Below are 26,759 nucleotides of genomic sequence, written 5' to 3' on the forward strand. Positions count from 1 at the left end.
TAGCCCTCACCCTCCAATTCAACGGGTCCCAGAGATGAGATCCGGGCTCTTTGCTGGCCATGGCAGAACACTGACATTCCTGTCTTGCAAGAAATCATGCACAGAACGAGCAGTATGGCTGATGGCATTGTCATGCTGGAGGGTCATGTCAGGATGAGCCTGCAGGAAGGTTACCACATGAGGGAGGAGGATGTCTTCCTTGTAATGCACAGTGTTGAGACTAACTGAATGACAACAAGCTCAGTCCGATGATTCTGTGACACACCGCCCCAGGCCATGACAGACCCTCCACCTCCAAACCTATCCCACTCCAGAGTACAGACCTCTGTGTAACGCTCATTCCTTTGATGAAATACGCAAGTCCGACCATCACCCCTGGTGAGACAAAACCGTGACTCGTTAGTGAAGAGCACTTTTTTCCAGTCCTGCCTGGTCCAGCGAAGGTGTGTATGTGCCCATAGGCAACATTGTTGCCGGTGATGTCTGGTAAGTATCTGCCTTACAACAGGCCTACAAGCCCTCAGTCCAGCCTCTCTCAGCCTATTGTGGACAGTCTGAGCACTGATGGAGGGATTGTGCATTCCTGGTGTAACTCAAGCAGTTGTTGTTGTCATCCTGTACCTGTCCCACAGTTGTAATATTTGGATTTACCGTTCCTGTGCAGGTGTTGTTACACGTGGTCTGCCACTGCGAGGATGATCGGCTGACCTTCCTGTCTCCCTATAGTGCTGTCTTCATCTCACAGTTCAAACATTGCAATTCATTGCCCTGGCCACATAATAGTCCTCATGCCTCCATGCCAAAGACAGGTTCAAGGAGATGAGCAGGACCCTGGGCATCTTTCTTTTGTTGTTTTTCAGTCAGTAGAAAGGTTTCTTTAGTGTCCTAAGTTTTTATAACTGTGATCTTAATTGCCTACCGTCGCTGTTAGTGTTTTTATGACTGTTCCACAGTTGCATGTTAATTAATTGTTTATGGTTCATTGAACAAGTATGGAAAACATTGTTTAAATCTTTTGCAATAAAGATCTCCAAAGTTATTTGGATTTTTACAAAATTATCTTTAAAATACAGTGTCCTGAAAAAGGGAGTTTTAGTTAATGGATACATAATTTATTTAGTTTTCTGTGAAATATTAAATATGGATATATTGTATTGGTGTGTGTGTGTGTGTGTGTGTGTGTGTGTGTGTGTGTGTGTGTGTGTGTGTGCATGCATTGAGCAATAATGTTTTGTGGCTGAAATGTTCCTGTTTTGCTTTCAAAGTAAGACTCCTAAAATGCTGGTGAATTTTTGGGCTCATTCACACATAATGTGGGCTATTTCCAAGAAATTGGTCTAATTTTTCAGTGATTTGCCCAAATAAAAAAGACTATTCAGTAAATATTATTGTATGTGTTTATAATCTTATGTTAAACAGAACAGTATATATATATATATATATATATATATATATATATATATATATATATATATATATATATATAAATAATTGTTTTGTAAACATTAATTTGGTTCTATTCAATCAATCTCACTTTGAAAAGTCTCATTTTATTCCACTATATGGCAGAAAGCATTAGAATTGTTTTTCTCTCTATCACATTCCATCACAATATACAGATCTGAAATGTAGGTGGTGCTCTAATGCATTATAGCCCTCAAATATGTGCACATCCATAGACAGTTAATTTTCAGTTCAAGCACCTCCCTTGTTGTTTCATTGAATATCCTCTGAGTAGACTAGAAGCTCAATCTAAAAGTCATTTGAAAGCTGAGATCCTCCCCTTTGTGATGATTTAAAACATTTTGTCATCAGTAGTCAAAAACATATTTTCTGATGAATTGTTTAGCATGCTTTTCCTTCTGGATGGCATATTTTGTTCTGGACAACTAATATATAACATCAGATTATTCAGCCAAGCAAGCTCACAGACATATAAACACTGTCTTATTTTTTAGAGAACTTCCTAAGTTACATATACATTTACATTTATTCATTTGGCAGACACTTTTATCCAAAGCGACTTATAAAAGAAGAAAACATAAGCGAATCATCTTGGTACGAAAAGTGCCATACTACAAAGTTCCACTAGCATCAGAATAGTATTCAAAACAGATTAAAGTGCAACAAAAATACAAAAAATGTGGTTGTTTTTTGTGACTGGTTAAGTGCTCATGGAAAAGCTGTGTTTTAAGTCATTTTTTGAAGACAGAGAGTGAGTCAGCTTCACGGATGGAGTTGGAAAGGTCATTCCATCAACATGGTATGATGAAACTGTAAGTCCGGGAAAGTGTTTTAGTGCCTCTTTGTTTTGGTACAACAAGGCAACGTTCCTTAGCCGACCGCAGGCTTCTGGTGGGCGTGTAGCTCTGCAGAAATTATTTAAGGTATGCTGGAGCAGACCCAGTGACTGTTCTGTATGCCAGCATCAGAGCCTTGAATTTGATACGTGCTACAACTGGCAGCCAGTGGAGAGAGACAAAGAGTGGTGTAACATGTATAGTCCAAAAGTGTGCACATATACAGAAACAGTGATCGATTCTCATATGTTTACTTCATAAAGAATAATATTCATGTCCATTTTCCACTAAATTATGGGAAATGAAGTGCTGATGCGGTCTGATACTCTCATATGGTGATGTCAGTTCTCTTTCTAAATATGGTCTTATAGAAGAAGAAAGTCATGCCCACTCACACCATAGCATGCTCAGATTACTAAACTCTTGTTAAATTCTGGTGTTCCGCCAAAAAATATTTCACAAATGCTTAAATTTTTTATTAGGCTGGATGAATTCTATATCAGCTGTGAATGGCACAACAGTCTTGTGACCCTAAAGGTAGAGATTGTGTCTGAATTCATCATACTTATAGAATATGTACTTAATTTGATGATGAACTACTTCTCCAACATTGAATTACATTCTGATATGCAAGTGTGCAATATAAATAGATTTCTGAAAATCTGCCATGTACGGGATTTAGCCAGCCTGATCGGTGTCCTGACCACCTAGTTGGGGGTAATTTTACGATAATGATGGGCTTACTGTGGACTGCTTACCAAATAAATGATTACATTGACATAAAATTATGATTTGAGTTGATTTCTATCGGTGTTTATATTCCGGAATGAACAGTCTGTCTGCTCATTAGCCCACTTATAATTAATAGCTACTTGTCAAATAAATATATGGGCATGAAATATTGATTTTAGTTTAAAATATTTTGTAGAATGATATTACAAGAAAGGAAAGATGATTTGCAATACCCGGATGACCATTGGAATATAAATTTTCCCAGGATGTGTGAGCATTGTTCAGAAATCACAGAGCGCTGGATGGTTTTTCTGAATTTTCCAGAGAGCATTGTAAGAAGTTGCCATAGTTTATAGACCATATGTTCTTTGACCTATGATGTGCTAACAACAAAAGTGAATATAATTTATTCTGGTGTAGTCAAAAAAGTCAAATTTACCACAAGGAACACTTTCTTGTAACTATAGCACTTACACTTGAAAAAGTGTAACTTTTTATGGGGCCAAGAAGCAAAGCTGCTGGAATCCTATTGTAATTGTACTGATGTTCTTCTTTTTCTTCTTTTTTTTCTGCCTTAAAAGTATCTGGGCATCAGAGACCATAAGTTGTGGAGACACCAAACTTGGCAGGATGATCCCAAATCACCCCTACTACTCACACGCACTAATCTGACCCTAGGTGGCACTATAATAAACACTTTCACATTTTGACTAATATCTCTGCAACTGTAAGGCTAGAATCAAAAGCAGAACCCGTTTTCCTCTGATTCCTTGAGGAAAGCCCTACAAAATGAATATTTACAATTTCATTTCCATAATTTTTTCTGCCATTTTTAATGTTATGAAAAACCTTCTTTTTCAAACTCCTCCTAGACCGTTTGTCCGATCAGCACATAATGTGGTATACATCATCAGACCCCCCTGACAAAAAGTTATACAAAAAATTGTGAAATCATTCCAAAGAAATTTGAGTAATTGATCAAATTCTACTCAACACCAAAACTAACCAAACTCGGTACACATAGTCAACAGGACGTTTTTAAGACGTCAGCAAGAATCGTAGAATTTAACCCCTAGGGGGCACTACAACTACAAAACTGTCATAACTTTACAACTGTTTGATCTTGATGTTGATCTTCTTTGCTTCAAATTCTAAAATATTCTTAAAAATTGATTCGACAAATTAACAAAAATTGCAGCCAACAGCCAATAAAATTTCAGCACCTTATAACTCGTATTGGGAATGGCCAAGGGTTATGGACTATACACAAGCAGGGTGGCAACTCGAAGCTGCATATAAAATTTTGTGATAATCGGCCACACGGTGGTGGTATAATTAGCTAAGTCACGTTTTTGCTCATAACTCTGGAACCGTATAGACTACAATACAAATTTGTAGCTTCTCTGAATCCACCAGTGCCCCACAATGATATGGTCCCTTGAATTTCCATTTCTGCAAGAAACGTTTTTTATTGTATGTGCTTGGCGCCCAACAATAGTCGATTGTGGCTATATTTATTATATTATTAATATTTAGCTAATTTTGAATTTGACAGCGGCTCACTCTCATTTTAAGGCTACTGTGGCCTTAAAATAAAGTGTCCTGTGGATACACATTTAAGAATCTCAGCAGATGCTATAGGTCATCCGGGCATTGTTCACCTACTGTTTCATGAATGCGAGGTTTTGGGACATCCTATTAATTTGACATGCTACTTTTTGAATACTATGTAGCAGGGAAGGATGCATATTCTATCCAACTGGAGGATTTCGAGTAGCTGTGGTCGACCTTTTAATAAGTGGTTTGTGGAGCATAGGGGGCGGGGCCGGTCGGAATATTGCGCGCCCGGTCCCCAATCGGCCTGATGAGGCGCGCGAGGGATAAAGGCGGCCGGTGATGATGGTTCGAGAGAGAGAGAGAATTACGGGCATGTCCGTCATGTGTGTTTATGTTTGTGCTTTTGGTTTAAGTTTCTCATTAAAATATTATTTATGTTGACAAGCCGGTTCTCGCCTCCTCCTTGCCCATCCATTAACTGTTTTACATTACGTTTTCATAAATGGTCCCTTCTGTAGTTTTGGGCAGTGGCTGCGTGGCTCAGATCTGTGGCTTCTGCCATGCAGTCAGCATGCGATGGGCTGGCTGAAGTTTGTCTGCATGTTCAACAGGCATAGACAGAAGCAGCTAACTCATGCAAACACCATGAAACACCTTTTTCCATCCGCTCAGAACTACAACTGCCAATCAACGCTGCCTCCAGTGCTGCCATGGCAATGCTTACATAAATTAGCATGTATTTGCATAAAACCCCACTTGATTTGCAGCCTCAATTTGCTTTCTCAACAAATGCTATTTTTTCTTTTCTTTATCACTTACTGTCTCTCTTTATCTCTTTCTCTGTTGCTACTTTCATGTCTCTCAGTCTAATTTGGATTTCTCCACCAATGGTATTTTCTGCCACCAACCTTTCCAATATCCAAAAATGAATATTCCTTCATTTACTCACCCTTGTGTCATTCCAAACCCATATGAACTTCATTTTACACTTAATAAAGCATCCAAAATTTCATAAAAGTAGTCCATGCGACTTGAGCATCATATTGCAAGTCTTCTGAAGGCATTTCATCACTTTGTATGATACAGAGTCTGTAATGTAAGTTTTTCACTTTTAAATAAAATAATTGATAAACAATGTAAATGGCACTGAAACTAATATAGCAGCGATGTCGAAACAATGTAACCGAACGCCGTGACGTCACGTTGCATGAATTATTAAGTTCAAGCATGAAACTCTGAATGGCGCAAGCTGATAGTTTCATTGAACTTGTTGTCTGCTTGCCAATCAAATCACTCTATGTGATGTGTTAAGCTAATTGGCTCACATGGCATAAGATGGTCCTTTGACATGTAGTTGGGTAGCCAATCAATTTGCATTCTCTCTCTTTGCATTTCATTTTAATTCGCTCAGTTTGCAAGTGAGCTGGTTGCACTTCAGCGCGCAACAAGAGTTTTCTCAGAAAATGCTATTTGCTATTTGGTCTGCTTTGCCAATGAAAAATAGAAGCTCGTCTTTAGCCAGGTAAGCCGTAGCCAAATGAGGCTCTGGCACACATATATTTATTGGGTTATTAGTTTAAATAAATCCACTAGTAGGTAGGTTAAGTCACTACTTAAATTAGCTCTGGGCTTTCATGGTCCGGATACACATTATGAGTCGGATCACTAGCCGTTAAAGCTTTTTGGCCAAGCAGGCCCAACCACACATAGAGATTTAGTTCATTAGGCCAAGACACTCCTAGATAGCATACATTCGATGCACATGGCTCTTCAGAGGAGCAGCAATACACAAGTCTTGGTGGTAGATTTGCTTGTTTGGGCCCCCCCAAACAAGCAAATCTACCACCAAGACTTGTGATTAGCATGTTACCCACATTAACATGCTTTATCATGTAGAGAGTTGTCAATGACATTTCTGTCATTGGAGTCAATTATGGAGTAAATAATGACTTCATTTTTTGTAATCATATTTGGGTGAACTATTCCTATAATTATATAGCGTGTGTCTATTTTTATAGAACTTTAGGAGCAACATCTGATATAATTCATAATTGACTGATTCTCAGTAATGCAATGAAATATAACTGAGAACTCCAAGTCTCCTGATTTAAGAAAGAGAAACTTCTGAGCAATACAATTTTGTTTTGAGAAGCGTCAGTGCATTCTACCCTCAGGCAACACCCCCAGCCAGCTATTTTTCGAGCTCCATCTCTTTGAATGGAAAAAGGCTCAAATATCCTAAACTGTTTGTCAAGCTTACATTTCAATAAGACATCATATTAGTAGTAGTGTCAGATTGGTCCAGCTATGAACATGCTTGTTCTTGAGTTAGGATTGTCATGAAGACCAGGTGATGCCTTTGTCAATCTTGACCAGGTGACTTATGAAAGATGGCTCCTTTGGTTTTATATACTTGCCTATAATTGTGTTACACTAGCTCTTTTGTCACAGACACACTCACAAGCTTTCACACCTTTCAGCTTGTGTTACTCTGCCTGAAATCACACATGTGCCTGTGAGCAGTGACCCTGTCTCGTCTCATCTGTAACTCAGTGCTAAAGTTGCTTTATTTTAGACAGATCCACAGGCTATGCTTATGATGCTATAATGAATTCAGCTGCTCCACAGCTGCCTAAAAATAAATAAAAAAATATTTTTTTGTGTATGAGATGTCAACATCATTGGGTCAATGATATGACACTCTATTTGTTGCCCGGATCTATTAAATGAATCAAAAACACATAAAAAATGCAATTCACAGAAAACAGAGATTAAAATGTTTTCATTTTTTGTCATTCAAAAGTCATTTTGATATACAGTATACATACAGTATGTACACTCACATATTATCACTTTATTAGGAACACCTGTACACCTTATTCATGCAATTATCTAATCAGCCAATCGTTTGGCAAAAGTGTAATGCATAAAATCATGCAGATATGAGCCAGGAGATTAAGTTACTGTTCACATCAACCATCAGAATGGGGAACTATGTGATCTTAGGGATTTCAACTGTGGCATGATTGTTGGTGCTAGACGGGCTGGTTTGAGTATTTCTATAACTGCTGGTCACTTATGGTCAAAGCAATGGTCAGAGAGGAGTAAACTATTTTATTTATATAAATTCAGCACCTCTATTCCAATCTACTTCTTGACGTAATCCTTACTCGTGATCATGCAGCATGTTTTCATGCAGCATTTGTTTATTTTTACACTCATAATTTTTTTTATATGTGCTTATTATTTTTGGATTCACACTTATTATTTTTGGATCCGTGACCGCAATATTTTGGGTGGGATTTTGATCCAATAGCAGTTAACCATTATCTTTTAAAGTATTATTATGATTTGAAAAACCTTTGTCAGGTGGTGTAACCGACATGCAGGAAGCCATTCTAATGTCATGTGACATGCATAAAATAGAAAAGACCCCTTAATTCCCTCATGAGTGTTTGTATTTTGTGTGTATAGATTTTTTTTGTTGACATTTTTATGAAAAGGCATATTTTGTTAAAGTCAATTGGAGTAACTCGAAGAATAAAAAAAAATGCATGATATTTGTAAAGAAATATGTTTGAAAACTTGTTTTAAATGACTGATTAAGTTGTGTACACTTGTATTCAAGGAAATAATTCTGCTACTTTTCTTGACTGTTACACCACTTGATATTTTGCAAATAATTTAATACATTTGTTTGCAGAAAATGCAAGTGGTCGAGCGATATATCACAGAGGCTGATAAATCGTCTGAGTCTATTTAATTATCGGCATTACACTGATCAATTTTCGCATTTGACTGATTCGTTTCTCAACCTAGGAGGGCCTAGCGAATCATCTGCTTACATGTGTAGGCACTGTTCTGAGACATGTAAAAGACCAATCACAGTTTGTTTTGTTGTAGCCTGCCATCGGGTTCCACTATAATAGTGTGTAACAAAGTTTCATTGGAATGACGCACACCCTGTCCCCAATCAGCCTGATGGGGCACGCGAGGGATAAAGGTGGCCGGTGACGACAGTTCGAGAGAGAGAGAATTATGGGCAGCTAGCCTGTATGTGTTTGTGTGTCTCTTTACTGTATATGTAATTAAATATTATTTATATTGTTAAGCCGGTTCTCGCCTCCTCCTTTCCCTTGAACCCCCCTTACAGTATTATTAGTGGGACACTAGCGCCACTGAATGGAATTGCAAGCGGTTTGCTCAAAACACACATAGGAATTTTTATAGCACCACAGAGACACAGTGTTTACAGTTTTTAAGAAGATTAGCCTATGAATGTCTTACTTCTAGTTGTATATGCATATTTAGCTGGGATAGGAGAAAGTATTATTACACTGAAAAAGTTACACACTTTTGCTTTAAACTGTCCTGCGTATCAGAGCTGGGAAAGTTGCAGTCATGTTTAATGTGCTCATGTATTTAATGTGCTTGTGTATAAGTAACAGTTCCCTGTAATCTTTAACTGTCCTGTCTAATGATATAAAGGCACATATCTAATAAATCTGATATCATACTGTCTGCAAATATGCAGATATTTCGTTTAAACAGATTTGATTCACAAACCTCGTAAAACTTGATCATATCCAGCGTTTCTTCTAGCCGAGAGCACACATATCTTCCTCTGAAGCGCAGATCTATCAGTCTGCATCAGAACTCTGTTCCTTTGACTCACGAATGTTGAGAGATCATATATCTTCCCCTGAAGCACGTATTCTTTCAGCCTGGATCAAAACTGTGTCCTCATGAATGTTGTGCTACGGTCAGTCCAAGACACGCCAAGCAGGCGATCCGGGCTGTATAAACTGAAAGTTGTCTGTAGATCGCTGCTCTCGCTGGATCTGCATGAGATCGACAGAGCAACTTCAGAGTAAAAGCACTTCACGTGTGCTACAAGTTAATATCATTTTCAATGTACACTGTATGTACAATTAGTTTAATTCTGACTTTTTGTGAGAAAATGCAATTGGTAATGCGCATATGGTTGCTGGACTACTGTTTTTATTTCCGTCTTCCTAATATATTAACAATTTCATTATGTGCAAACAAATTACTCAAATTGGATGACTAAACAAAAACCAGAGGAAACTATGATATACCATTTAAAACACACTTATTTAAAAAACATTTTATTTTTTTTTACATATTTTTGTATTATTGTTTATACAAAGTTAAAGTTTTGCATGAAATTATGAATAAATATAGTGCTCAATAAAATGTTTTTTATTTATTTATTTATTTTTTAGCAATTGTATGAATATATTATTTACTATAGTAAATTGTGTGATATATTTGCATTATATCGACCTATAGGCCACCCTGCTCTCTGGATATCGGCATCGGCCAATAAAAAAACCCGACAGACAGTCGGCCACTAGAAAATGCTATACTGTAAATGTTTTTTAAAAATCTAAGAAATCAACACAGACTCTACAGAATCTACAAACTTGATACATGTGTTTTAAGATTTTTTAAAGATTGATCATTTTTATCATCTCGGACAACCTTATTTGTCAATAACACTTTGAAAAAGTGTTACGCCATTGAAACCTTCCTTTTGCAGATTCTGCTTCTCCTTTTCCCCATTGATTTGGCTCTTTTGATGTCGTCTTTTTTTATATACATCAATAATGTACAGCAGCAGGTTATTGTTTTAAGACATATAGCCTCACTTTTGTTGTTGTGGGAATATGTCTTAAAATTATTTAAAATCATATATCAAACTGTAGCGTGAGTGGCAAATCTCTCTGAACCAAGAGAAAGCCTTTGATTTTCTCTCAGTACAATGATCATGTGATTTATGAAGCATTAGCATATGCGTATATTTCACAGCGTTTTCTGGCGTACATCCATGTGAGATTTTGAAGATGGACTCACAGGCTGTAATGAGCGCGCTCCACAGTGCTGAGATCTGCTTCTATAGCATGGGCAAATTCACTCGTTTATCTTCACAATAATTGTGGCACTTCATCAAAGTGCTGAGTGTTATAAATTTATAAGTCTGATTAATGTGAAAATGTTTGTCTCAGACACACACACACACACACACACACACATTTGTAGAGATTTGAGTCTATGAATGTGTGTTGTGTGTATCAGAGTTAAAGACATGTTGTCATCGTGTGCGGTTGTCATGAAATATTAAATTTATCTTGCCGGTGTCATTTCTCTGTAGTTCTTCCTGATCATGTGTTTGTCTAGGATGTGCTCTTTGTTTAATTTTGGTTTTGTTTGGATTTCTTTTGCTTTGTGTTTTGTTTGTTTTTGCTTTACATTATTTTGATTTTGTTCTTTTGTTTGGTTTAGTTTTTTGCTTTGTGTTTTGATTTGTCTTTTCACATCTCTTCTTCTTGTCTCAACTACAGCAACATGATCACACGTGAAGTCGGCATGATGTTTCCGATAGTTTCTGTACTCAAGGATCAGAAACTATCTGAACTATATTCTGGCAAATATATGCCGATGCGCTGAAATGCAGTATTCTTAACAGACATGTTTGCGGTGGTTTCAATGTATTTACTTTTCCACCTGGCGTGATTGGCAGTGTGTTGCATCAGCTGCGTGGGAGACTAGGGTTCAAAGCCAGACAGTAAATACATTTGAATAATCAATGATGAGCATGATTCAGAGGTTTCACTTTTCCCTCTTACATAATTTTTTTACTCGACTAATGGTTAAGGTAAGGTTTGGGGATAGAATCTATAAAGATATGCATTTCTCTTCATTGTATAATGTCCTTTCAAGCTGAAAACAACTTGCTTCACTACTAGCTTTTGGTGACATGGAGCCCATATGCCTTGGCCGCTGGGAGGAGTGTTACGAAATTTCGGTAAACATTTACAGATTTCAACAAAAGAAAAGTCGGTCTACTCTATCTGATTTCACCGTGAGACTACACGGTGAAATCAGTTCCCATCCTGTTCCCAAAGGATGGGAACTGATGGGATCAGTTCCCATCCTTTCAGCTAGGGAACTGATATATTTTTTCATTCATTTTGCGTTCCCTCGCAATAAGTTTGGCTTTCCCTCTTAATATTTTTTGTTCCTTTGCAATAAGTTTTGCATTCCCTCGCAATAAGTTTTGCATTCCCTCGCAATCAGTTTTGCGTTCCCTCGCAATAGTTTGTTTTCTCTCGCAATTTGTTTTGCATGCCTGCCTGTAATAAAAATCATTTTGTGGTTATTATGATTTTACTTTACAAATACCAAAGTTTAACTTTGGTTTTAATATAGTAATATTGTAGACTGTATTAACCATTGTTTTTGGCAGAAATGCTCTTTCTATAGTTGTTCTGTATTATATAGTAATATTTGCAAGACTGTTGTAGGCGGTCCTTTTATTTATTTATTTTTTTGGCTGAAAACATGGTTTTAGTATAATAATATTGTAGTAGTGGTTAGATAACCATGTTTTTTTTTTTGGTTGAAAACATAGTTTTAATGCAGTATACTGTTCCATATAGTTACCATGGTGATTCTTGTGGTTACTACAGTATCATGATATTTGTAGTAAAACCACAAGAACCACAATATTATGATTTTAATTACCATAGTTTTCATTTTCTGTATTATTACTATGCGTTTACTATGAATAACAAGGTTAAAATATGGTTCCTATTAAAACTATGGTAAATTTATTGCGAGGGCACGTAAAATGGTAAATGGTCTGCATTTATATAGCACTTTTTTAACCTTAGCAGTTTTTCAAAGTGCTTTACACTGTGAATTCACTGTGTGTGTGAATGGGTGAACACACTCATACACACTAATGATGGCAGAGCTGCCATGCAAGGCGCTAGCCTGCCATTGGGAGCATATTAGGGTTCAAGGACACTTTGGCATGTGGAGATATGTGGACCAGGAATTGATCCGCCAACCCTGCGATGGCCAACTACCACCTGAGCCACAGCCGACCCAAACTATTTCTATTAAACTATTAAAACTATTTCAGAAAAAAATTCCCACCCTGTTCTCTAAGTGGCACCATACTCTTCTCATCTCCTCCATGTCTTTCTTTCTCATGTCTTCTTGTCTAATAATTTACTTCTTTTCTTTTCTATTTCTCTCCTCTTGTCTTGTCTCTGGCTGTCTATAAGTTCTGTGCTGGTTTTCTCATCTCTTGAGCCTCATAAATTTGATTTTCACATAAATTTGTTTTTGTTTTTTGTTTTGTCTCTTTGCTTCTTGTCTGGCCTCTTCTCATCTCCTTCGTCACCTTGATCTCTTTTTCCTCATGTTGCCACATTTATGTTCTTTTGTTTATGTCTGTTATTTTGAAGTTTAACTTTCTCTTTCTTGTTCCTTGTTCCTGTTAATGTCATGTGATTTCCTGTCTCCCTCATGTGACCCTCATGCTTCATGTGTTTTATTCTCATTGGTTTATAGTCATTGTCTCGTTATTATGTTCATTAGTTATGTCTTGTCATTGGTTCTCGTTTGATTCGTCTTGCTATCTTGTTAACCCCTGTCGCTGTACTAAAGCCCTCATGTTTACCAGGTCCTAGGTCGAGTATTGTAAATGTAATGATGTAGCCAGTCTAAGTCTTAGTCTACCCATAGTTTAGCCAAGTCATAGTTTATTCCAGTCAAGTCTGCATGGGTCAAGATTCTGTTCATGTTTGCGTGCCACCTTGTTTTGATACTTTCACATTTGGATTTCATGTTTGGATTTCACATTGTAAATAAAGCTGCACTTAGGTTCTTCGCTCTTCATCATCACCTTTGTTTGTTCCTGTGCCTGTCCTGCCTTGCCTGCCCTCTGATGTTACAGAATACTCGACCCAAGATGAACCCCGTCCCAGCCTTGCTCCACACCCTGTCTCGCCTGGCCATGCCCCACGCTCGCTGGTTCCGCCTTGCACTTGGGTTCTTCACTCTTCATCATCGTCTTTGTTTGTTGCTGCTGTACCTGTCTTGCCTTGCCTGCCCTCTGACGTTATACATGTCTTCTTGACTCATGTTTTCTTTTTCATTCTCATCTCTTTTATTTTTCCTCCTCTTGTCTCTGGCTGACTGTGTATCATTTTTCTGCAGGTTTTTTCATCTCTTGAGGCTCCGAATGTTGTTTGTCACAGTTACTCATTTGTTAGTCTAGATTCTGGATGTGTTACCATCTCATCTCTTTCTCTACTTGAGAAAACACTCATAAAACTAATGTAGTGTGCTGGCTGCTCGCTCCCTGCCGTGATCTATATGCCCATTCATCCTGCGCTTTATAGAGCAGCCGGACGTCTCTCGGCAGTGGTGACCCGCTGGGCTGACACCTTAACAAGCCTGGCGGGTTTCATGCGTGCATAAGGTGCACGGCGCTCTGCTGACAGGATTGTAGACGCAGCGGCACTGTGGTTGGGCTGCTGAATGTGATGGGGATGAGAGTGCGTACATAAAAATATGGAACGGTATCACACCAGAAATCAATGTTTTTTTCTTTTGCTAAAGGAAACCAGGAGCAAGCTAAGAATCTCCTTCACAAACTCTTGCCTTTATTTAACCTGACAGCACATGCTACACATGTCACATGCATTCAAGCTATGGTGATGTGTGAACCATGTGTGTGTTTGTGTGTGTGTGTGCGTGTGTGTGTGTCGGCCTCTCTGCACTCCACAGAACATGACAGGCAATTTAAAAGAGTGAGCAGGTCTCTCTTACACACACACACACACACACACACACACACACACACACACACACACACACACACACACACACACACATTTACATACCTACCTTGATAAACTACCTACCAGGTTAATGCAGATGTCATGTGTGTATGGACCTTGTTGAACTGAACTCTCATTCAGCTGCCAGTTATTTATAAATGAGTCAAACATCTTCTCATCTTGTAGCTTCTCATTTTGTCTCGTTTGATCTCTTCTCTTTTTTTGTCTCGTATCTTCTCATTCTGCATATTCTGATTTTGTCTCATTTTATTTCTTCTCTTCTTGAACCTTCTCATTTTTGTCTCCTTTGATCTCTTCTTGTCTCATGCCATCTCATATTGTATCTTCTCATTATGTATGTTCTCATATTGTCTCGTTTCATCTCTTCTCTTGACTTATCTTCTCATCTTGTATCTTCTCATGTTGTCTTGTTTCATCTCTTCTGTTTTTGTCTCATCTCTTTTCATCTTGTATCCACTAATTTAATCCTGTTTAATTTCTTCTCTTCTTGTCTCATACCTCTTCTCATCTCATCTTCTCTTATCTCATCACTTTTAATTTGCTCTCGTCTATCTTTTCCCATCCTTTCTCATCTTGTTTTGTATCTTCTCATCTCTTCTTATCAGTTGTCTAATATAGTGTCTTCTCATCTTGTGTCTTAACTTTTATTCTCTAACCCTTTTATTCTCATTCTTGTTTAGTTTTATTTGATTTCACTATAGTAATTCTTTGCAAAACAACAGCAACACAAATGCAAGTAGATATAACTTGAGCTTGATGCATTGACAGAGAAACCCAAAGAAACTGAGTTTGGTGAAAAAGGAGAAATGTGGTAAACCGCAGTACAGTCGGTCTGGTGTAATAGAGAGAGAGAGAGAGAGAGAGGTGTGTGGAGGTTAGTGGTGACTCTAGCCTATTTGTCAGCATTGATCAAGTCATTAGGTGAGAGTGCAGGAGCCATATTGCTTTCTGAACCAAAGGCTCTGAGACAGACAGAGATAAAGAAGTTGAATGTACTGAACTCTACTGGGACCTAAATGAATCTCACACACACTGTTTCTCTATCTGAGAGAATCTGCGAGAGTTAATTCCAGCTATAGGCCAGCCTCTAGGAAGATGTGTGAGAGAGAAACTGTGTGTTAATGTCTAAATCAGAGTGTTTGTGAGGTTGTGTCTTTCTCATTCTGTGATTGGTTGATGTAATTAACTTTATTGTGATGTGTGAGGTAAACCAGGATTACAGTGAGATATCCTGACACTGTTAAACACACCTAAACTCAGCCTTTGTCACATATAACTATAACATACTGTAAATATATGTTTGCTTTTATGTGATCGTTAAAAGCTGTAGTCTTTAAATGGATATTCCGGGTTCAATACAAGTTAAGCTCAATGGACATTTGTGGCGTAATTTTGATTACCGCAAAAATAAATTTAGACTCATCCCTGAAAAATCATCAGGAAAAATCTGGGTTACAGTGAAGCACTTACAATGGAAGCAAATGGGAACCATTTTTGGAGGGATTAAAGGCAGAAATGTGAAGCTGTATAAAAGCAATTACATTAATTCTTCTGTTAAAACTCATGTTTGAGCTGTAAAGTTGTTTAAATAATTATAACAGACATTTTAGGGTTTGCTGCTATTACATCGTCATAGCTATTAAAATGGCTGTAACTTTATACAGAAAAAGTTAGTAAGCGATTTTCTCACACTAAAATCATGTTAACATTCATGTTGTTTATATCTTGTGGTAATACTTAATAAAAAAAATTTTTTTTAGTGGTAATCAATATTAACTTTTATTGAACCCGGAATATTCCTTTAATTGTGAACGTCAGCATTTTTTGTGGTTTCACTTCAAAGTTACTCTTTAATGGCTCAAAAAACAAACTTAGTGTTTGTTTTAAAAAAGTTCACGTTTAATGCATTAACTTTGTCTCATTTGTTCCTGTAAAAATACAGTAATTGGGAAGAATAGAAATAGACACAAATGAGTCAGTTTACTTACAATACACTAAAAATTTGGAGTTATAAAATGTGTGTGCATAGCATAGCTCAGATCATTTGCGCTTGGAGTCATTTGTTATATTAAATTTGTTAAATATTTAATTGATTTCAAATTGAAATCTCTGACTTTTGATTGCAGCTTTTGGTATCTTGGATGATAGGAGCACATTTGAGACATGGTTGAGATCTGTATTTTTTCTTTCTTTCGGATGTGGTCATTGTAATAAAGGTGTAAATGTTCATGTGGGGTGTAACAAGAATGTTGTGTGCAAATAAAAGTGTGTATCTGGGCGTTGGCTGTCAGTGATGGCACAACACTTTTTGTCATTAAGACTAAAAGAGGACAATAATGTGGGGTGAAGGTGGGGAAGGGAGGGCTCGTTCAGGGGTTCTGGTGAATAATTGGAGTTTTTCCACTAACTCATTGGACACACAATGAAAAAATGGTGTGAAATGGTGCAAGAGTAAGGCGCCGTGTGCCAATTCGCTGAATTGCAGCCCATAGACCAACAGGCTGCTGACCCGATCTGCCCGGTTGCTTAGCAACTCTCGTGTACCCCGGGCTGCTTAATGACTCCTGTTGCGGCATCGACTCTGAGGATTTTAACAGGCCGTAGCTCAGGAGCTTTACAACCAATCACAAAGACTCCGAACAACTCAGAAGAAGAGACGGTGTCTCGGGGGAGATTCACACATCATCTCACCAAACAGATCAGAACCAACGAACCGACTTTGAGCACGAGCGGCCAAAACGCAGACTGTTCCCTGAGCAGTTACCTCTATGGATCTGAACATTTTAAATCTTCCCATATCACTTTCTCAGAGAACAATATAGTTGCTCAGAGGTTGCTCCTTCAGAACTTAGGAGCCTATAGGGATTGATATATTGTACCAGTTCTTATTCAGAGACGGTTATATTTTTGCAAATGATTTTCACAGCATTCATTTACGTTAACAGTTCATGAATATCTGCATTCTTCTGCAAATACAGACAATAGCTTGAACTGAAATACAAGCATTTCAATTTGAATTAAAAGTACTTTTATTGGCATTATTTTTTTACATACAATATTGATGAAGCATCAAAACAAAAAGCAGTGCCAAGAAAACTAAAATAAATAATGTGTATTTTTTCAAAATAAAAAAAAAATAAAAAAATACTCTGACAGTGTTTACAAAATAGTAAAATAAAAAATTATATTTTATGAGTTTGCAGTCAGAATTATTATTATTAACGTACTTTTTGCAGCACCTTTGCACGTGGTATTTCAGCGTAAAAACCTGCATCTTATTCACTTACCACCGCAATCTAGTTTAACCGGGCACAATCATCACTGAAATTGTGCTGTGTCTTGAGTATTTAAATTAAGTTATCATCATTCCTTTCCACACAAACACGCCTACTTTCATGTAAATTAGACTCATTTTATATTGTGCTTCATTCTCAAAAAATACCTGACGGAATTTAAATTGCGCTATTACAGTCAAATGAAATAAGGCAGGTAAATTAATTTGATTAAAAAGAAATGTTTGTGGACCAATCATATCATCAGCAATTTATCAAATAATGATCAAATGAGGGAGAAGAGTGATTTACCTTGCATATATCCAGATGTGCAGTGTAGTCAAGCTCATTTTCGGCATGTTTAAGAGAGGATTTAGGTGTCTGGATTACAGTGATCCTGTATAGTCCTGGCAGAGTAAGTCAAATTCGATGTTCTGTGGCATCATCCACTATATAGCACTCCCGAATTGCTTTCAGCAGTGATTTTGTGGGAGCGTTTGCACCATTGCCTGATCTGCATAATTCCTTTAGTGAATCAGGCGCTAAAAGAAAGGAGACAGCACCTGCAAATAAAAAATGGCACTTTTACAGGACGCAATTCATTCTTAGTGAATTCCCCCCATAGTATAGTGCAACCAGTGAAGTTCAATTCACAAACAAATTAATCTGAATCAGTTGGATCAGTTTGTTAACATATTAATTGAACTGCAAGTCATTAGTTTTGTTGTGTGAAACTCTAAATAGTAAGAATTGTTACTGTGTTATGTATACCTAGGGCCTGTAAGACTTAAATCACTGAAATTACTGACTGGTTGTGCATACTGCATGGCAGAGTGTAAAAATAAATATTCACTACAGAGTTTTGTTGTAATAATAAATAACCGTAATAGTACCAAAATAGTATTGTTTTTGTTTACTGTTTTTTAGTGCATAACACTTTCTATGAAGCCCATAGTTATAATGCATTGTGAAGGTTTTTTAAATCCATTATAATGCATTTGAAATAATCTCATAATATACCTGATCATTTTTTAACTATTAATAATTTAATAATTTAACTACTTATAAATAACTGCAACCACAATTATAATCCATTATGATACTTAAATATTCATAGATATGCCTATAATGCATTATAACATGACCAACATCAAATTTTACCTGCAGAAATTATAAGGTATTATATTGGGTATGCTTTGAGTAAAGTGACAAAAGTAATACCTTCTTATAAACATCCATTAGATATTTTTAAATGTTTATAAAACATTACAAGTCAAGATTGTAAAATGTTTTTATTTATTTTCATATATTTGCAAGCTTTATTATTGACGATCTATGATTTATGTTCCACTTAAATTACATGGAAAATTTGGGGAAATTAATAATGTCTCAAAATGTACATTGTGAATATGTGTTCTGTTTTATTTTAGACTTGTAATGTATTGTATGTTACACGTTTATGTTATGGCTGTTTATAAGAATACGTTGCTTTTGTTACTTTACTTAAAGCCGGACAAGACCACTTATTATGGTATATTCACATCATAAAGCCTTATGACTGTTGACACTATGATGCTTTTGCATGACAGCACTTACATGATAACTAATATATATATTACATCACATTACATCTACAGATAAAATTGGATGTCAATTGTGTTATAATGTATTATACTCTTTAAGGTATATCTATGAACTGGTTAAGTAGTGTAATGTATTAAAACTGCAGTTGCAATTATTTTTAACGTATTATGTGTATTATGTAAGACATTATGAATGCACTACAATGCATTATAAATATGGGCTTCATAGAAAGTGTTACCAAAAGTTCTAAAATAATTGGTAAGGAACCAGAATTACTGCCAGAAACATTAAATTCTTTAAGATTTCCATCCCATTACTTCAGCAAATGTCTCCATTTGGTATCTGTTTCATCGTATTGATGTCTATAACTCTCTAGAAATCTTGCTCTTGATTAATTAAACACGCCAGAGCCAAACGGGACCATGCGTGGGTGTGTGTTTTAATACCAAAATCATGATATTTACTATATTCTACCCCTAACACTCCCTAAACCTAACCCTCTGGACATTATTAGATTTAAAGCCAAAAATTATTTGCCTGATATATAAACCTTTCAATGAGTTAAGATGTTGGGTTTCCGTGTTTTATGGGGTTTTCCATAGATATAATGGTTTTTATACTGTACAAACTTTATATTCTATCCCCTAACCCTGCCCCTAAACCTAGCCCTCACAGAAAACTTTCTGCATTTTTACATTTTCAAAAAACATAATTTAGTATGATTTATAACAAATTGTCCCCACAACGTCAAAAATATCGGGTTTTACTATCCTTATGGGGACATTTGGTCCCCACAAAGTGATAAATACATGCTCACACACAAACACACACACACACACACACACACTGTTCTTACAATACTCTCTATTTTTTTATGCAGATGAACCGACCCATCCAGGTGAAACCGGCCGACAGTGAAGGACGAGGAGGTAATTATCCTTCTTTCTATCACACACACACCTAAACAGGCAAAGCCACTGTATGTGTGTTGTAGTGGCCATTAATTTAGGTCACTTGCCACCATTGACTTGCCATCTGTTTGGGCCACTCGGGTGAATCTGTTGCGATCAGAGACACTGTGAGTGCCCATTGTCCTCACTAGAACCCTTCCTGTAATAACGACATGTTAACAGTATTAGGAAACTGCAGGTGAGCTCATGGTTGTATGGTTAGTGCTCAGCACACCTGGCTGTCCTTAAATGACTCTGTATGTTTGTAGATTTGCAACTAGACTTGATCCTATATGTTTGTTTGTAGATTTACAGTTTGCTTTTTGTTCTACGATTTTGATAAACCCTTCTAAAGATTTAGGTAAATCTATTTATCTACGTAAATAAATTTAGAATATAGATATAGAATATATAATACAATGAGTCTGTATTCCTCTCAGGAGTAGATCTGCATTTACAAACACATCAGTAATTATGTGTCACATTGAGTCTCAGAGCTGACACTGTTATGTGTCTCTGTGCACATTAGGAGCTAATACTGAATTGCAATACTGAACCCAGACTCAAACCCCTCTCCCTGTCACCAACAGCCCCCCAGAGATCCCCTCTCTGGAGACCGATACAGCCAAGGCGGGTCGCCTCAGTGCTGTAAAACCCAGAGCCAAGGAAATGAATCAGACATAAAGTAATCCTGCAGTAAAGCCAGCATCTAATTCTCCTGAATGAGTCATGAATGATTTATTTCTGATGGGGATTTTTTTACATTTTGAGGCAAGAAGCGAGAAAAAGAAATAGAAATACAACATAGAAAGATAACAGAACTAAACAAAGGAATGTTGGTTCACAGCAATAGAGTACCAAGTTTCCATGGGTGCTTTCACACTAGCACTTTTGGTGCACAACCATGTTCGAAGGACGTCAAAGTTCAGTTTGTTTGGATAATGTGAATGCTGTTTTCCGAATACACTAACATTTATCACGTTATTGTACATGCAATGCATCCATGGCAGACCAACACAATTGTCGTTCTGCATGTACATTTTTGGTTGTAAATCTAAAGAGACAAACTTTAATACTACACTCCCTGCTTGTACTCATGTTGATGATGCAATTGGACCATGGTTTAGACCCAAATAATATGATGTGAACAGAGATCAGAGGGGGTAGGGGGAGCAAACAAACTCAGGTTCGTTCCAAACCATTTAACAAAGTATGAAAGCACCCCAAGTATTTCCAAAGTTACCAGACTGCAACAATGAGAACTTACGAGGAAGAACTAGTCACTGGATTTGACAGCGATTGTGACGTTTGTAGCATAAAATCTTTGAAGGATAATCAGAGTTTTATGAGACGCTCAGTAGCAAGTAAACAAGATAACATCCCTTTATTTGTTTGTGATTATTAGGGCTACATTTGGCTGGACAGAAATTACAGAATAATACAGGGTTTCACACATATCGCAGCAGTTCAAAGGTGAAATGTCCACTGAGTTGCACTATAAGAGAGTAAAGTTTTCTCTCAAACAGATGAGTTTTTTTTTACGTTAATGCTCAATCGAGTTTTAAATAAAAAATGACCTTACTAAGCTAAACCTTAAACCTAAACGGTGGTATCATAAAAGCAAATGTGAGATGAAAAACAAAATTTTTTAAACATCCACACCATTTTGAGGTGCTTCTATGACATTTTCGGCTCACATGTGGACTTACATGGACTTGTACCCCAATCCTTTACATCACAAGTGCAACACTCTATCAGTGTAGCTACCATGCATTTGATCGCAATCGAAGAAGCTTGAAAATGTTGTTGGTAATGTAATGCGAACATTAAAATGTTTCGGCTTACAAGTCATGTGTGCTATAGAATACGTGTTTTGATGTCATAAGATAGCATTGTGTGAGGAACAGGGCAAAAATTAAGTGTTAATGAACTGATAATTTGCTATTTTACTCGTGATTTGTGTAATAGAAATTCAAAGTCATTGTTGTTTTAGCGCCTCTAGTTTTCATTTTGCCAAGAATCTGTAGTGATTTGTTCAACAAGGCTGGTAAAAGCATTTTGCAAAAATGTAGGTATGGTAACATGCTTCTTTGAGACCAGGTTTCATAGTATGGCTATGTAAGACTAGGAATATAATAATTATGAATGTAGTAACCAAACTCTACTGTTGTATTGAGGGTTATTTTAACTCGGGCTCAGCTGAGCTCATTGCACTCTAAACGCTGTATCCGCTCTGGTCTTTGTGTCCTATATTTGTCATCCTGAACAAATATGTTCTGACATGTTATTGATGGTGTGTGTGTTCACATGTCTCAGATAAAATTTTTCTGATAAGAGTGAACAACACCAGTCAAAAATGTTGTCTACCATCCACCTGACTCGCATGTTTATTACTAGTACATTTCCTTTACTTAACTAATAACACCTGTTATCTCACCACACCACTCCAGACAGAGAGAGATGAAGATTTGTGTAGAGAATTGCATATAGGAATGAACAATCACAAATTAGATCTCTTTTGTATCTCAATTGTTTCTCCTAGACAGTGATGAAATTACAAAGAGAGCAAATGGAGACTTTAAGTCACCTGCCTCTCAGATGTTTCTCCTGAGGTATTATTTTGTTTAAAAAACAGTTTGGAACCTGTTTCCTAGAATTTTCTGTCTTATTCCAGGCTAATGTATTGCTCTAATTTATGCACGACTCAAAATCAAAGCAAATATTTAAAAGTAAAATGTATAGGAAAGTTTTCAGACATATGCTAAAGCATTGCTGTCTCCAGATCTGCACTCATGACAAACATGCATGTGTGCCTCAGGTAATTCCTCGCATACATCTGTTTGTCCCCCCCCATGTGTCTATCAGCTGATCTAATTTTAGCTTCAGGGGGTTAATCTGATCTGTAGGTCCACTGTGTGTGGATTCATCAGGATGTTATAACGGGACTCTCGTACAGGGATGTGCAAACATCATTGAGTGTTTGCACAAAACTGTGGCTTGTTTGAGGTGGTCGGTCCAGTCTGAACTCCATTTGAAAAATCATGTGTTAAACAATAAACCTTTTTTTCCACCTGAGCACATCCTGGTCTTCACCATTGCTTATTATTTGTTAATTTGCCTCACCTGTCCCCTGTTAACCCCTATGATTTCTCTCCCTATTTTAGCCTCCTTGTGTGTGCTGTCTGGGGTCAGTTCGTTCTGTCAGTGAGAGGCTCAGGACCCAAAGACAGGGTGAAAAATAAAGGTCTATTAAATAAAAATAAAAAAATACAACATATAACTCCCACGAAGTGTAAAAATAAACATAAACTACCACAAATGGGAAAAAGGGTAATCCAGGGCTGGGGCAGAGGGAAACGGGGAACCAAACGGGCCGGACAGGGATGGGATGAAAAACAGCACCTACAAACAGGCAAGACTGACTAGACCGACTGGAGACACAAGACCGACTGAGTAACATAAGACACACAAGACTGGAAACAAGATGTACTGGCCCCGGAGAGCACACACAAGGAGGCTAAAATAGGGAGAGAAATCAAACGGATGAACAGGGGACAGGCATACTACTACTAATAAGCATACTAGGAGGCAGGGTATGACGTAAGACAGAGAGACACGTGGCGATACCGAAACAAAACAAAGCCAAGTGCTCTCACAAGACAACAAAACACATGAATGGCATGAGCGCACATTGCCAAGACAATAAGGCAATATACACCCATGCCAAACGACAAACAAGATGAGAGAATGCATAGCAACGACAAACAAAGTGATGCTGCGCATTCTCACACTAAACGAAACCTGAGCATACATTGCGAGGCAAATGCCGCGCAATACAAGACAGCACACATTTGCGTGAGTTCGGCCACACACACATGCGACACCTTAGACCGAAGTGTCTGAACTACAACACAACATGAAGACAGCTTGCAACCCGGGCACGCAACACAATGCGAGCGTGGTGCACCCATATTAGCGAGAGACAGATAGAAACTATTGACGTGAGTGCATGCAACAAGCTGGACCAAAGAGTGCACGACAGGGAATACAACCGAAACAGTGCACTCACACAAAGACAGACAACGAAAGACAAGACAGACATGGGACGCGAGTGACAGGATCGTGACAATTATATTATATTATATCATATCATATTATATTATATTATTGTAACATCCCAGCAGGATATTCATTCATCCAACCACCAGAGGGTGCTATCTCCCGAATACTGACTCGTCCCATCTCTGCATTCCACTTCCTGTTTGTACCATATTTAAAACAGCCCAGTTCACAGAATCACAGCAAAGTATTGCCAATTTACCTTGACTTACTGAACATTCTTTTATAGTGTTTGTTTCATGTGTATGACTTCATTGCCTGTTTTTTGGACTCATGTTTTTGGACTACTGCCTTTGTTTGTTTTCTGATCTGATTATTTGCCTGTGTTTCAACTTTTGCTTTTACTTTGACCATGTCTTCCTGCCTTACGATTTGGACCTATTCCTTCTGTGTTTTGCTTTAATAAACGCCTGCACATGGATTCTACAACTCCTCCTAGTGTTAGTCCCTTAAATAATACTTCACCTGAACTGAATCCAACAGAATTCTCATACCTTCAAGCACCGTTCTCCTACCAAATTGAGATGTTAAAGGAATTTCAAGGCCAACTTGCTAATCTGCGTGCTGCAAATGAACACCTCAGGCAATACATCCAATCTCTCCCCCCAACGAGAACTGAGATGGTAATTTTTGCAATGCCTGAAAAATGTAATGGGTTTGCTGAAAAATGCTGTGGTAATCTACGCCAGTGCAACATCTATTTCTGTAATCAGCCTGAAGCCTTTCGGTCAGAAAATGCCAAATGCCCTTTTCTTTTGACGCTGCTCACTGGTAAAGCTTTAGACTGGGCCTCAGCAGTTTGGGACAAAGATGAAAGGTTACGGCATTCTTCTGAATACTTCACCCAACAAATTTAGGAAGTGTTTGAATACTCAGCGGGCAAAAGAGATGTGTCTGTTCAACTGTTCCATTTACGCTTAGGGGATCAATCCATGGTTGACTATGCTATTCAGTTCCGCACACTAGCAGCTCAGGGCGGATGGAACGACATCCGCTTAAAAAGGTGTTCCCGGGAAGGACTTAACCCAACTTTACAAGCAGAACTGGCATGCAAGGATGTTTCACTGAATCTCTCACAATACATCACTACAGCAATCAAGATCGGCAATCTCATTCGCAACCACCCGTGTCCCAGTACCTCTCAGGCCAACAGTGGAAACACACTTCTGTTCCTCTCACAAATCCCCAGAGGTTATGCAGATCAGATACACCAGGGTATCCGTAGAAGAGCAACACCGGCTTCTATAAAACAAGCTCTGTTTCTACTGTGGTCAACCAGGTCATCGGTAAGATTCATGTCCCTGCATACCATGTAACAGCAACACTTCTCCATCCAAAGTGAGTACTGAAAATCTCAAACTTTCTAATCATAGTCTCACTCTTCCAGTTGTTTATCTTATAATAATGAAATACACCATGTCACAGCATTAGTTGACTCCGGGGCTGCAGTCAACCTCATCCATCACAAACTGGTTCAAAGACTCAACATATCTACTCTGCCATCCTCCATCACTATCGATGATGACAAACCCATTGGGAAAGGCATTGCACAATGGACAGTCCCCATAACTCCACAGACTGGTCTATTTCATACAGAAAAAGTTTAATTATATGTTGTTTCCTCCCCAAATAATTCTATCATCTGGGGACACCCATGGTTTACCATCCACAACCCTCTAATTTCCTGGAACCAAGGAGAACTTGTTCAGTGGTCTACATACTGTCAACATTATTGTCTCTAAACCTAAACTCCATTGCCAGTGCCTGGCTACCAGTGTTGAAAGCCCCAACACCCAAACTCCTACTCAAATACCCGAAGAATACACAGAATTGTCTTAAGTCTTCAGCAAGGACAAAGCCACCCAGCTACCACCTCACTGACCATGGGACTGTGCCATAGAGATTCTACCAAACACAGCACCTCCTAAGAGCAAAGTATACCCACTCTCAATCCTAGAAACCCAAGCCATGGAACATCGAAGAGGCCCTTGCTTCAGGTTTCATATGCCCATCCACATCACCAGCAGCTGCTGTTCTTCTTTTTAAAAAGAACAATGGTTGACTCTGTCCATATATTGTTTACTCAACACCATCACTGTCAAATACAGATACCTACTTCCTCTTGTCCCCTCTGCTTTAGAACAATTACGCAAGGCCCGAATCTTCACCAAGCTAGATCAAAGAAGTGCATATAACCTAATCAGAATTCGACAGGGAGATGAATGGAAAACAGCGTTTCTTACCACTAGAGGGCACTATGATTATAAGGTTATGCCATACGGACTGCCCAACTCACCAACCATGTTCCAATCCTTCATCAACAAAATTTTCTGTGATGTCCTAAACCAATACGTCATCGCATACATAGATGACATCCTGATCTACTCTCAGACCAAAGACCAACATGTTCAACACGTCAAAACAATACTCTCTTAACTATTTAAAAACCAACTGTATGTGAAGGCTGAAAAGTGCAAATTTCACACCACGAGTACAACTTTGCTGGGGTACAACATCAGCCACCATGGTGTTGAGATGGACTCATCCAAGGTAAAAGCAGTCACC

General features: G+C 37.9%; 1 protein-coding gene across 1 annotated transcript in view; it reads left to right on the forward strand.

Moving 5' to 3' along the window:
* Positions 1 to 26,759, forward strand: part of LOC127661572 (CUGBP Elav-like family member 4) — a 151,423-nt gene that overhangs the window by 75,580 nt on the left and 49,084 nt on the right. Inside the window, exon 3 of the mRNA XM_052152335.1 lies at positions 20,006 to 20,054. Coding sequence (XP_052008295.1) covers positions 20,006 to 20,054 — 49 coding nt within the window. The remainder of the gene's footprint in view (positions 1 to 20,005; positions 20,055 to 26,759) is intronic.

This window comes from Xyrauchen texanus, chromosome 21 (assembly GCF_025860055.1).
Source record: "Xyrauchen texanus isolate HMW12.3.18 chromosome 21, RBS_HiC_50CHRs, whole genome shotgun sequence".
In the NCBI taxonomy this organism is placed as follows: domain Eukaryota; kingdom Metazoa; phylum Chordata; class Actinopteri; order Cypriniformes; family Catostomidae; genus Xyrauchen; species Xyrauchen texanus.